The sequence below is a fragment of the Mustelus asterias genome, chromosome 3 (genome assembly GCF_964213995.1).
Source record: "Mustelus asterias chromosome 3, sMusAst1.hap1.1, whole genome shotgun sequence".
NCBI lineage: Eukaryota > Metazoa > Chordata > Chondrichthyes > Carcharhiniformes > Triakidae > Mustelus > Mustelus asterias.
Genome location: NC_135803.1, coordinates 74,042,668 through 74,055,970, shown reverse-complemented (window position 1 = coordinate 74,055,970; position 13,303 = coordinate 74,042,668). Strand labels below are relative to the sequence as shown.

Genomic DNA, 13,303 nt, shown 5'->3' with positions numbered 1-13,303 from the left:
TCGATGTGATTGGAGTGGCCCTATTTCTTACTCTAAGTCAATGTGATTAGGGTGACCCCATCTTTTGCATTTAATTCAATCTGTGCAGAATCCTTTACTATATCAAAAAGTCACCTTGTATTGATGTCACTGCTGCCAAGACAACATTTTAAGGACTGGATTTAGGATGACAGCAGAATCACAGCGAGTGTTAGAGTGGCCAGAGTTCTATGAGCCTGGTAAAGAAAAAAAGTGTCTTTGCTCTGGGCCCTGCAAGGAATCCTTGGGAAATTTACAGCACAGGAGGCAGCTTTTTGGCCCATTGTAACTGTACTGACCACAACTGAGCTACAGAAGGAAATCAACCAAACTTTAAAAGCAGTCTAGAAAATAATGTTGACACAATTAATTTTAAAATTCTTTATTCTTAATCAGAGTGTTTTGCCATTTTGTGTGCAGTGGTTGAACCTGGTATTGTCAGTGATATGAGGCAATCAGGGTTACATCCATTTGGAAAAATCAGGACACCTCTTATCAGCACCACATTATCCCATTACCAATCCTCCCAGTTATATATTCTGAACATGTGAAGAGGGTTTAAGGGAGTTTCCAATTTCCAGTGCTGTATGAAAGGTGAGACACCCAGACAATAGGGATGTAGACATTCCATAAAGTGTGTACACACGCGAATGAGCTCCAATACAGGATGTTGAAGCTCCACTCAAATACCAATTAAAGAATCTTACAGTACTAGAGAAGACCATTCACCCCATTGTTTGTATGCCAGCTCTTTAAACAAGCTATTCAATTATCCCCTTTTGCACAATGTTTTTCCAAGTATACATCTAATTCCCTTTAGAAAACCACGGTTGGATCTTTTTCCGCTTTTAAGCAGCGCACTCCAGATTAGAATAAATAAAACGTATGGTTTACACAGACTCAAATCAAATCTCTCTGATCTCATCTTTTTCTGCTTGAGCGATCATCTTCGAGCCCCTCTTCCTGGAATCTCCTTTCCCTGCCTGTCGACTGCCTTGTTCTCTTCCTGATCCAGTCCAGATTTTCCTTTGGGAATTTTGTACTTTGTTCTGTGTGCATAGAGAAGGTTCTTGCAGAAAAGCAGAGGGATGTTTCCATTGAACAGAAAGATGGCCAGAATTGTTGCTGTAACAAAGGAGACTAGTATCAATTGGAGACTTAATAGCACCATGGGTACATTTGGGAACAGTTCGCCTCAGAAATAATCACAAAAAGCCTATCAGGCAGACCAATTGACTTGAGGTATCCATTATCCACTAGAGGTTCAGCAATCTAACCTCAATTATCAACAATTGAGAGGTAGGGGGGATGGAGTGATAGCATAGAGGTATTGTAACTGGAACTAGCAATCCAGAGACCCAGGGTAATGGACCCATCATGGTGACATTTGAATCCAATAAACATCTGGAATTAAAAGTTTAATGAAACAATTGTCGATTGTTCACTAATCCCTTCTAGGGAAGGAAATCCTTACCTGATCTAGCCTACATGTGACTCCTGACACCCAGCAGCGTGGTCTAGCATTCAAATTTGGGAAGTGCAACAAATGCTGGCCTTGCCAGTGATGCCCACATCCCATGAAAGAATAAGTGGCATTTCCTTGTGAATCAATATTTCCCACCAATCAGTTCATGCTCCAAAGCTATCCCACAAAAAACACTTGAAATTATTTTTCCACGTTTTCTGACTACACCCTCCCGTCTCCAGGTGTCGACTGCCTGGTGGCACAGGTCAAAGAGATCCAGGCAATTCCAAGTACATAATCTAAGACCCATTGTTCATGTCTTGGTCCAGTCAGTTGCTTGGATGGATGCTCACCCAGGCACACACATACCGGACATGGAATACGAACACTGAATAATTTTCCCTTCCCTAACCAGAGACACTATGGCCAATTGTAACATCATTCCCTTTATTCCAACAGAGATTAGCAAACAAAGAAACATAGAAGATCGGAGCAGGAGGCGGCCTTTCGGCATGCTCCGCCATTTATTACGATCATGGCTGATCATCCAACTCAAAAGCCTAATCCTGCTTTTCCCCCCCATTATCTTTGATCCCATTCGCCCCAAGTGCTATATCCAGCCACCTCTTCAATACATTCAATGTTTTGGCATCAACTACTTCCTGTGGTAGCGAATTCCACAGGCTCAACACTCTGGGTGAAGAAATGTCTCCTCACCTCCATCCTAAACGGTCTATCCCGAATCCTCAAACTGTGACCCTTGGTCCTGGACTCCCCCAGCATCAGGAATATCCTCCCTGCATCTACCCTGTCTAGTCCTGTTAGAATTTTATAAGTCTCTATGAGATTCCCCCCCTCATTTGTCTGAACTCCAGCGAAAATAATCCTAACCTAGCCAACCTCTCCTCATACATCAATCCCGCCATCCCTGGAATCAGCCTGGTAAACCTTTGCTGCATTCCCTCGAGAGCAAGAACATCCTTCCTCAAAAGGAGGCCAAAACCGCACACAATACTCTAGGTGCAGCAACACATCCCTGCTCCTGTACTCGAAACCTGTTGCAATGAAGGCCAACATACCATTTGCCTTCTTTACTGTCTGCTGCACCTCCATGCTTACCTTCAGTGACTGATGCACAAGGACACCCAGGTCCAGCTGCACACTCCCCTCTCCCAATTTACAACCATTCAGGTAGTAATCTGCCTTCTTGTTTTTGCTTCCAAAATGAATAACCTTACATTTATCCAAATTATACTCACTCACCCAACCTGTCCAGATCTTTCTGAAGGATCTCTGCATCCGCGTCACAGTTCACCCTCCCACCCAACTTGGTACCATCTGCAAACTTTGAGATGTTACATTTTGTTCCCTCATCCAAATCATTAATATATATTGTGAACAGTTGGAGTCCCAGCACCGATCCCCATGGCACCCCACTAGTTACTGCCTGCCAATTTGAAAAGCACCCATTAATTCCTACTGTTTCCTCTCTGCCTCAATACATTTCCCCCAGTCCCATGTGCTTTAATCTTGTACGATAATCTCGTGCGGGACTTTGTCAAACACTTTCTGAAAGTCTAAATATACCACATCTACTGGTTCCCCCTCGTCAACTCTGCTAGTTACACCTTCAAAGAATTCCAACAGATTTGTCAAGCATGATTTCCCCTTCATAAATCCATGCTGACTCTATCTGATCCTGCCACTGCTTTCTAAATGCTCTGCTATAAAGTCCTTAATAATGGATTTGAGAATTTTCCCCACTACCGACGTTAAGTTTACTGGTCTACAATTCCCTGCTTTCTCTCCACCTCCCTTTTTGAATATTGGAGTGACATTAGCTACCCTCCAGTCTGCAAGAACTGTTTCAGAGTGTATAGAATTCTGGCAGATAACCACCAATGAAATGCATCCACTATTTCTAGAGCCACTTCTTTAAGTACTCTGGGATGTAGATTATCAGGCCCTGGGGATTTATCCTCCTTCAATCCGATCAATTTTCCCAGCACCATTTCTCTACTAATATTGATTGCCCTCAGTTCTTCCCTCTCACTAAATCTTGCATTCTCCAACATTTCTGGCATCTGATTTGAGGCTGTACAAGGCTCTGGTCAGACCCCATTTGGAGTACTCTAAGCAGTTTTGGGCCCCCTAAGGAAGGATGTGCTGGCCTTGGAAAGGGTCCAGAAGAGGTTCTCAAGAATGATCCCTGGAATGAAGAGCTTGTTGTATGAGGAGCTTGTGAGGACTCTGGGTCTGTACTCATTGGAGTTTAATAGGATGAGAGGAGGATCTTATTGAAACTTAAAGGATACTGCGAGGCCTGGATAGAATGGACGTGGAGAGGATGTTTCCACTAGCAGGAAAAACTAGAACCAGAGGACAACCTCAGACTAAAAGGATGGTCCTTTAAAACAGAGATGAGGAGGAATTTCTTCAGCCAGAGAATGGTGAATCTGTGGAACTCTTTGCCGCAGAAGGCTGTGGAAGCCAGGTCATTGAATGTCTTTAAGACAGAGATAGATAGGTTCTTGATTAATAAGGGATCAGGAGTTATGGGGAAAAGGCAGGAGAACGGGGATGAGAAAAACATCAGGCATGATTAAATGGCAGAGCAGACTCGATGGGCCGAGTGGCCTAATTCTGCTCCTATGTCTTATGGTCTTATATGTTCCTTATCATTTCTATAGTAATGCAAAAAGTGTGGGTAACATACATATACATGCAGTTATAATAAGAGTATGTAGAGTGCCAGTCTGAAGTGTTAGCTATGCAGCAGTAAGTTTTCAGGTACAAGTGCATCAAGCTACACATCAATACATGGATGAAGTCAGAGATAGAATGTTGGTCACTGCTGCACATAAAACTGAAGCAGCATCAACACACAGGACACATGAATGATGCACAATGTTAAAGTCACCATCTCACAAACCAACAGTCTGGATGGATTCATTGCAATGAACGCAGCGCTGACAAGCTGAATTCTAGTACTGAGCCCCTCAGTCTTTATGACCAAGGAAGGGGATTTGCTTACTCACCAATGAATGGACTGAGCCAGTAGACTACCATGTATTCTGACAAAGTGTTTCCAGAACATTGGAATGTGGCTGAGAATGCAAGTGCTGGGTTAAACAGACCTGTGGTGTATGGGCCAGCTGCAGGGGAGATCAAAGCAATAGATTAGACACCAGACTCAGCTATAAATTCAACTCTTGCGTGCAGTCCATCGTCAGACATGGTCAACACTGCACGTCAATAAATCCAGCTCCAGAATATATTGCACACACAAAGAACAAAGAAAATTACAGCACAGGAACAGGCCCTCCGGCCCTCCAAGCCTGCACTGACAATGCTGCCCGACTTAACTAAAACCTCCTACCCTTCTGGGGACCGTACACAACCAATTTCTCCGATTTATACCTCACCACAGACAGAGGGAAACTTGAAGCACTGAAAGTCTGAAATAAAAGTAGAAATTATGGAGAAACAGGGGCAGCAGCATCTATAAAAGGAACAGATAGATTAATGTTGGAGGTGGGATCAGAAAACATAGGAATACAAGAATTGCTACACTAAAAGAGAGCAAGGTACATCTTACTCCATCAACCAAATTGGAAGACAAATAATAATGATGTCGGGAACAGTAACGATGAACTCATTCAATTAATTCACAACAGTGAATTACTGTGACATGGCATGAGGGAAACCCTAGTGATAGAGAACTTTGGGAATTGGCTGTCCTCTGAAACCTGCTACACTTGTCAAACATCACGTATCCAATTACTCAGCGGAATAGATTCTATCATCTTCTGTATATATCTTATAGGAGCAGATTTCGGGAGGTGTAGTTCACTGAGTCGGAGAATATGCTGCTGAAAGGCTAGAGTACTGAAATGTGGAAGTGAGGAAGATGGAAGAGAAACACATCCTCAAAATTAATTTAGAAAGATGTTTCTAAGAATTCTTGCTTAAAAACTACCAAGTTAATTAGAACCATTATTTCAAAGGCCTTTTGCCCAATCTCCCAAATTACATTCATCCACCTGGGCAAGGGTTGCCAATCTCTCCAGTCTCAAGGAATTGAAGATCAGTGTTCAGGATAGAGTTGTGCATAAACCTGGAGAAAAATCACTGCCATTAAAAAGAGTTTTTGTGTCATTTTCTTTGAACATTTCCCTTCACCAGATATAAAAACATTGAAAATCAGGGGCAGGGGAAGGGGAAAAAGGCTGTTTGGCTGACAGTCTCGTATCAGCCAGTTGGATAATGAGTCATTTTGCTTTTCAATTGGCATCACAAGGACGGATGGGTTGAACAACTAATAGTTGGGGCGTGGGGCCATGTCATGTGATGAAACCTCCAAGAATACGTTCAATCAGAATTGGCAACCCTAACATGGGACTGCCTTCTATCTTGGATCTCTCTCTTTCTCCAGTGGCCTCACTACTCCTGCCACTCGCAGGAATGCAGGCTCCTAAAGAATGACAACAGAGTATACATTTTAGATAATCTCACTGATGGAGATGTGGACACAAACCCAATCCCTACATCTCCCCTGCGCTTCCCCTCTCCATCCTCTAACTCACTATGAGAAATTCAATAGGTAATCGTACATAACATTGTGACTCACCTATATACACCAGAGCAGTGATGGTTAGGGCTTTGGACAGGATCCTGGATCCAAAAGCTGCTCCCTCGAACTTCATTAAAATCAGATGGAAAAGGAAAGCGCAAGTTGCTTCAACAAAGGCCCCGTGGCTGACGGATGTCTGGATGGCCGAGCTGCAGTCTCTTGCCATCATATTCTGGATGAGATGGAACTCAGTCAGCTCCCAGGACCAGTATAGCTTGGTGATTGTATTGGCCAACTGCATCCCCCCAAACTGAGCCAATATCTTCAGTGCGCTGGCCACCACAGGAGAGCTGGCACAGAGCAGTTTGTGAGTGGTGATAAGCGGGTTGGCCTCAGCTCCATCAAACGTGGCTTCGTGAATCAGAAAGAGGAGAAAGAATAGAGTCATAACCACATCCATTCCAAAGCCACCTCCCCAGGGGCCGATGATCACCAACATGTTGAGCTCAAACCAGCAGGCAGCCAGCTGGAAGCCGGCGACCAGCTCCACCAGTAAATTGGAATAGATCCGAAGGGGCAAAAGTTTTTTGCAAATCCTCCTGATCACCTCACAGAAAGCCACAATGGCAAAGAAATACCCGAAGGAGATGTTGAGACCAGCCATAATTTGCCTGAAACCTGAGTCCGTGTGGCTCTAAACACCTTGTCACTTTTAAAAAGAGATAATATTGTAATGTGTACATTCACCATGAAGTCAAGGACACTACGAATTAATACACGTGTACAAAGCAGAACCAAGCAAGAGCTGGTCAATTATCAACTGAATGCTTACACCTGGCCCCAAAAAGAATGAGTGCTTCCAACTGCAAGCAGAGGATTTTCTTTCATCTCCAAATGTAGATTGCGTTTTTAAAAAAATCAAAAACTTAAAGTTTAACAAGGGTGCTACAATTTACAAATAGTATTGAAATATTCACCAGACAGCTCCAGGATATTAATGGGGCTACAGTAGGTGTAATAGAATGGACTGAGAAAGATAGCAGGGTTGAGAATCAGGGTGTCCTATGGCACATGGAAAGGGGGAAAACATGCAACGATAGAATAACTTGAATGTTAATAACTGTTGATACAGTAAATGCCCTCACAGGAGGACAAAAAGAAATTTGACAGAGCCACATACAAGGAGATACAAAAGCAGAATTCTGCTGGAAATGTGGAAGAAAACACAAAATGGTGGAAATATTCAGCCATCTGGCAGCTTCTATGAAAAGAGAAACAGAATTAAAGATTCAGGTTAAGAGTTCAAGAGGCTTGGGCAGAATAGAAGTGGGGCGATTAGGGTTTTTTCACAGTAACTTCATTGCAGTGTTAATGTAAGCCTATTTGTGATGAATAAACTTTAAAACTTGGTTTTGCAGAATATTTCCATTCAGTCTGCGAGTGACATCAAACTTCCAGTCAGCTGCTCTTTTAATTATCAGTCTCACTCGGATCTGACTGTCCTCAATCTGAACTGTTCCAATGAAGCTCATCAAGCAGTTTAGTCTTCCAGACTCAAAATTGAATTGAACTCAAGGTCACAACTACTGTTCCCAATTTGTTTCCCCAAACAGCCGCTGTTATTGATTCTGCTATTGCCATCTATACCCCAGCTCAAGACAGCTTTTGTTTCTTTACTTGACTTGTTACCACAACTTTTCACCTTGCACCATCACCCCTTGTCATTTAATCTCTCCTGGTCTTCCGCCTGATCATGCCTGACCCTTTCCCCTGTTCACCATCTCTTGTGTAAAACCGGTCACATTGCTAACTTTTCCATGTTCTGTGGAAAGTCATTTATCTGAAATGTTAACTCATTTCTCCTTCCACAGATGCTGCCTGACCTGCTGAGTATTTCCAGCATTTTCTGTTTTTATTTGAGATATTAGGGCTCGTTTGTTTGTCGTTTTAAAATAAATGTTACGTCTTTATATAGAGATATCTGCCTCGTGAGTTTTACATTGTCTAGGTCAAGACATAATTGGCCATCTCAAACGATCCCACAACACTGACCAATGACTCAACCACACTATCTGACTTGGTAGAAGACACTGTTTTTGAAACACGTTTCTTAATCCTTCCTGTGCTGTAGACAGAGGGAACGGTCTGTATGTGACATAGGTGGTGACAATTTTTGCTACTTACTGCCATCTCACAATATCGAGATCACTTTTTGCCTTCACTGAATAAGTAGTCATGCTCACGATGAATTTCAATTTGGGAAGTGGGAATTACAATAAACCAGTCTTTATCTGGAATCAAAGATTATATGGAATGTCAAATTTACAGCAAACATTTACCCCAGCTGGTCTATTCCAGCACTTACGTTCCACAGAAGCCTCATCTCACTCTACTTCACCCTGCTTTTTCAACATATTGTCATGATGTGACATGGAGAATATTAATCTTGAATTTCATCATCTGATTAAATATGTACTGAACTTCTTTAAAAGGACTTTTTAAAAACAAGAAAATTCACTGACAAGATGGCTGCCACAGGTCACCTGACATCTGGTATTACAAGTTGGTCAGTTTCTAGAAGTTTCTAATGTGGATTACTATTAGAGCATGCCAAGGCAAACCACCAATGGAATTTCCCACCTGCTGACATAAAGAATTCTCACAAAGATAGAGACAAAGTCTACCAGGACAATGGCTATATAGGTGCTCATGATCTTCCTAGCTCATCACAGGAAAGACCGGTACATTCAGTAGAGATGGTAGAGACATTAAAGATACAAATAGCCTGGGTCATAACACAATAGTCAAGGTTTGTCCTTGAGCTAATGAATTACATGAGCTAACCAACATTCTGTGGAACACCCGACTCCCTATAAGGTGTGGTCATGGGACCAGGATAACTATTTTTGAAATGTATTTTATTACAATATTCTGGTTACTTTGGGTAGCCTACAACAGGTTTGTACCCTTCTCCCTATTATTCTCTCTCAAGTTCAGAGCCCAACTTCTGTTCTAATCCACCAAAGAAAGGTAATTTCAATTGAACAGCACTTCAGAAACAATAGCATCGACTTTGAGAAGATGGATTATGGGTTCAAAGAGACTGCGGACATTATAGTTTACAGTAGCATCAATCCCAGTGAAATTTCAAGACCATTGTGGAAAAATCTGCCTCAGCCACAGTGAAGGACCCAAACAATGGACCATTTTTTAAAAACCTTTTATCGTTGAATCTCAATTTTACCAAAGAAGTTAACTCACTACTGGATAATTTATAATCGCATGTGTGTGCCTCCCCCCTCCCCAAGCCCTTCAGGGACTGAGATAACTTCCCTGAAATGCATCTGTTATCCACCTCAACCAGTCCTCGTGGTAGTGAGCTCTACATTTTCAACAAATACCAGATAAAGAGGCTGCTCCTGAATTCCCCTTTTAGCAACATTATTATATTATTAGATCCTCACTGAGTGGAAATATTTCCTCTGAATCTACTCAATCAAATCTTTTCGCAACCTTAAAACGTAACTAATGGATCATCCCTCAGTCTTCTCTCCTCTGGAGAGCTCCAGCAGCTTGTTCAGCTTTTCCTGATATAACATCTCAATTCTATTATCCTTGTCCATACTTTCTGCACCTTCCTCAGTGTCAATATCCTTTTTATATGGAACTCAGAATTGTGTGCAATGCTCATGTGGTCTAACCAAGATTCGATACAAGATTAACATAACTTCTTTTCAATTCTCTTTAGAAATCAGGGTTGTCAATGCTGATTGGGCATTTCCCTGGGAGGTGTTGTCCTATCGCCTTCCACCCCAACTACCTTGCCAGAACTCTCCCATGATTGGCTTGCTAAGGCCTGTCGGGTGCCCAATCAGAAAGCAAGCAGACTAATTATCCGATTGGCCATTTCCTCATTTTCACATTACCTATACCCCATCTCCAATATTTTCGTAGCTAAAAACAACATTGTGCTAAGAATTTCATTAACTACTAATTTAAGATCTGTGGGACTTGCAACATGGCTTACTTACACTTGCTAGAAGCGACATCAATTCATACACAGGGACCTATCCTCTGCAAACAAAAGGCACATGTCCAGGCATTGCACCTTTAAATTGGTGCATTCCCCATGGCAAGGTCTCAACCAGAGTTGACTTGCTAACCAATCAGCATCCTTTTCTCATGCACTACAAATTGTTGTATTCTGAATTTGGCATTCATGCATCTGCCCTGATGAAAAGTTTTGACAGCAAAGAAACAAAACCGTTCAGAAAAAATGAAGAGCAACATTTTTTATGCCTTTCTTCAAAGGTTTTTGCTCACAACAGTGGGCGAGAGATCAAACACACAAAAAAATTAATGCAACCAAAGAGCAACTAGTGTGTGTGGTACTGCCACTGCAAGACGGCTTCCCTTTAAGTTAAGCCAGGAGTGCCTGCGACTTCCTGGAGGCCTTGCAAAAAATACTCTCTCAATATGGCTACTCCTGCTCCCAGACCAGTGCTGACTCCCTCTCCATCCTTCCATGTGCTGGAACTGCTCCAGATTCACACTTGTCATGTGCATACAGGCAAAACGCAGCAGAGACGGATAGCTGATTGGCTGCCACACAATTTAAAATCCTCGGCACCCCTTCAAATAATGTGCAGCAAAAGGTAGGTCACCTCCAAAGGAGCCATTCTCCCAAGTCTCCTGTGGAAATGCTCAGAATACGAATGTTTGTATCGGGAGATATCTGTTCAAATCATGAGACTTGGGAACTAACAAGAAATGAATGAATGTTTGGCTGATGCTTTTAAAAATGGCCATATAATCCCATGATCCTTCTGCTCCCCTACCCCCACTTGAATCTTGTTAGCAATACTTGACCTCTTTATTCTTCCTACTAAAATCTAGAATCTTGCACTTCATCCTGAGAGTTTATCATTGGCTGTTAAACACAACTTAATTTTTATTACTATCAAACCTCCCATGGCATTGCCCAGGAGGATCGGGAATTTCCCAGCGGATTAGTGATGCTGAAATGCCACCCAGTGATTGAAGTGAGAGACTGCAGGCAGGATTGCAAATGGAGAAAGCCTTATCGATCGTCAGAAGTTTAACAGAATGCTGAAGTCCAAATAAGGAAATGTAGTATGCTTCTCTATAAATAGATTGATTGTGATTTCTCTGCTGAGCTCTGCATGGTGTTAGCAGTCAATCTCCTTCCTTCTAAAATTCATAATAATGCACTTCAAGCAAGCACAAAATACTTATTAATATATGGGACAAAATTTATTGACTGGCAGAATGATCAACTCAATCCAGATGAGAATGGCTCTTGGCTTCAAGTTCTAATCTTTCGGACCCTCTGTACAAATGTTGAAGACCCTGCTCTTTTATAGATGGTATTCTGCCTCCAAAGGTACATGTCACAGCTAGAACTTATTGATGTAAACAGTTGAGTTCTTGACTCTAAAACTATCAAACAAGACTTCCTGATTTTACGGTTCTTGACCTTTTTAAAGAACAGGCTTTGCTCACCATTATCTTTCTATGCTATTGTTAATGAACCCCTAAATCTAAATTTACTACGCAGTCACGGAAGTCACACCTTAAATCATGACTGATTTCATTATTGGTACTTATTCCTTAGCACCAAGTACTTTTCATCGATAACACTCGGGCACAAAGCAGAATGCAGGCTATGCTTTCTTCCTCATGATGCTTCAAATTCAACCTGTTAATCTTAAGAGTCTGTTGTTACACAAGACAAAGGAATTTGATTCTTTAAATCCCCAAGTCAGCCAACATACGAGTCTTCATGCTGATATCGTTTAGCCTAACATTCTGAAAAGACTTATCTCAGACAGAATAATGCTGAGTCGCATGTCACTCCCATCTTCCCATTCCACATTAATGGCAGAAGCTGGAAACCATAAGAGTCAAACCAGGAACAATAACTAAACCATGAGGAAACATAAATCACAGCAGTCCAGAAATCACACTGTCCAGTTTCATGACAAAATGGAAGTTTCTAATGAAAGCATACTCATTAGACAAAGAAAACTGATGGGAGAGCAAAACGGCAGTAGGACCATTGTGCACTTGAGTATCTTGACGTCACATCAAACTCCTGGGAGGGGAGAAGGCACCAGGATGAAAATCCTATGGAAACCATCAAGACAATATTGGTGCATTCCCCGTGAGCCTTTCAACATTGCAGGATCTCATCTAAACCTATACCCTACTCTATAGCCAAGCACAAAATCCGATCTTATTGATGCCTCAGTGGTCAATATCTAATGATAAAAACCACACTATTTAAATGGAGAGACTGCAGAATGGTGCGATAAAAAGAGAGAAGTGGATGTCTTTGTACATGAATTACAAAAAGTCAACATACAGTTACAGCAAGTCATTAGGAATGCAAATAGAGTGAGAGCTTTTATTGCAAAGAGGGTTAATTATAAAAGTAGATAAACCTTCCTATAACTGTATGTAGCATTGGTGAGACCACATCTGGAGTACTGTGCGTGGTTTCGGTATCCTTACAAAAGGATGGATATACTTGCATTGGAAGCAGTTCATAGGATGTTCACTAGGCTGATTATTGGGACGAGTGGCTTGAGGATGAATATAGGCGTAAGGATATCTTGCTACAGTTAGCAGCCTCACAACACCAGGTTAAAGTACAACAGGTTTATTTGGTGGCACAAGCCACAAGCTTTCAGAACGCTGCTCCTTCATCAGGTGAGTGGGAATTCTGTTCACAAACAGGGCATATAAAGACACAAACTCAATTTACAAAATAATGGTTGGAATGAGAGTCTTTACAGGTAATCAAGTCTTAAAGGTACAGACAATGTGAGTGGAGAGAGGGTTAAGCACAGGTATTGTCTCCAGCCAGGACAGTTAGTGAGATTTTGCAAGCCCAGGCAAGTCGTGGGGGTTACAGATAGTGTGACATGAACCCAAGATCCCGGTTGAGGCCGTCCTCATGTGTGTGGAACTTGGCTATCAGTTTCTGCTCAGCAATTCTGCGTTGTCGTGTGTCATGAAGGCCACCTTGGAGAACGCTTACCCAAAGATCAGAGGCTGAATGCCCATGACTGCTGAAGTGTTTCCCCATAAGAGTTTTAACAACACCAAGTTAAAGTCAACAGGTTTATTTGGTAGCAAATGCTACGGATTTGGTAGCGAGTGTTCCCCAACAGGAAGAGAACACTCCTGCCTGGTGTTTGTCGAGCGGTGTTCATTTACCCGTT

At 42.1% G+C, this 13,303-nt stretch overlaps 1 protein-coding gene across 1 annotated transcript; it reads right to left on the bottom strand.

The window, feature by feature from the left end:
• Nucleotides 1–927: 927 nt before the first annotated feature.
• On the bottom strand, nucleotides 928–6,720 carry aqp12 (aquaporin 12). Its single transcript, XM_078210128.1, has 3 exons — nucleotides 6,114–6,720; nucleotides 4,522–4,638; nucleotides 928–1,143 (listed from the first exon to the last, which is right to left on the bottom strand). Exons 1-3 carry the CDS (start codon nucleotides 6,718–6,720, stop codon nucleotides 962–964), a joined length of 906 nt encoding a protein of 301 aa, XP_078066254.1. The 3' UTR covers nucleotides 928–961.
• Between the last annotated feature and the right edge of the window lie 6,583 nt (nucleotides 6,721–13,303).

Excerpts from the sequence above, each read along its gene's own strand:
- aqp12 (XM_078210128.1), bottom strand. The coding sequence starts at position 6,720 with ATGGCTGGTCTCAACATCTCCTTCGGGTATTTCTTTGCCATTGTGGCT. Across the intron at positions 4,639-6,113 it reads CACTGCTCTGGTGTATATAG|CTGGCCCATACACCACAGGT; the intron begins GTGAGTCACAAT and ends TCTCCCCTGCAG. Across the intron at positions 1,144-4,521 it reads CTGGCTCAGTCCATTCATTG|CAACAATTCTGGCCATCTTT; the intron begins GTGAGTAAGCAA and ends CCTTTGTTACAG.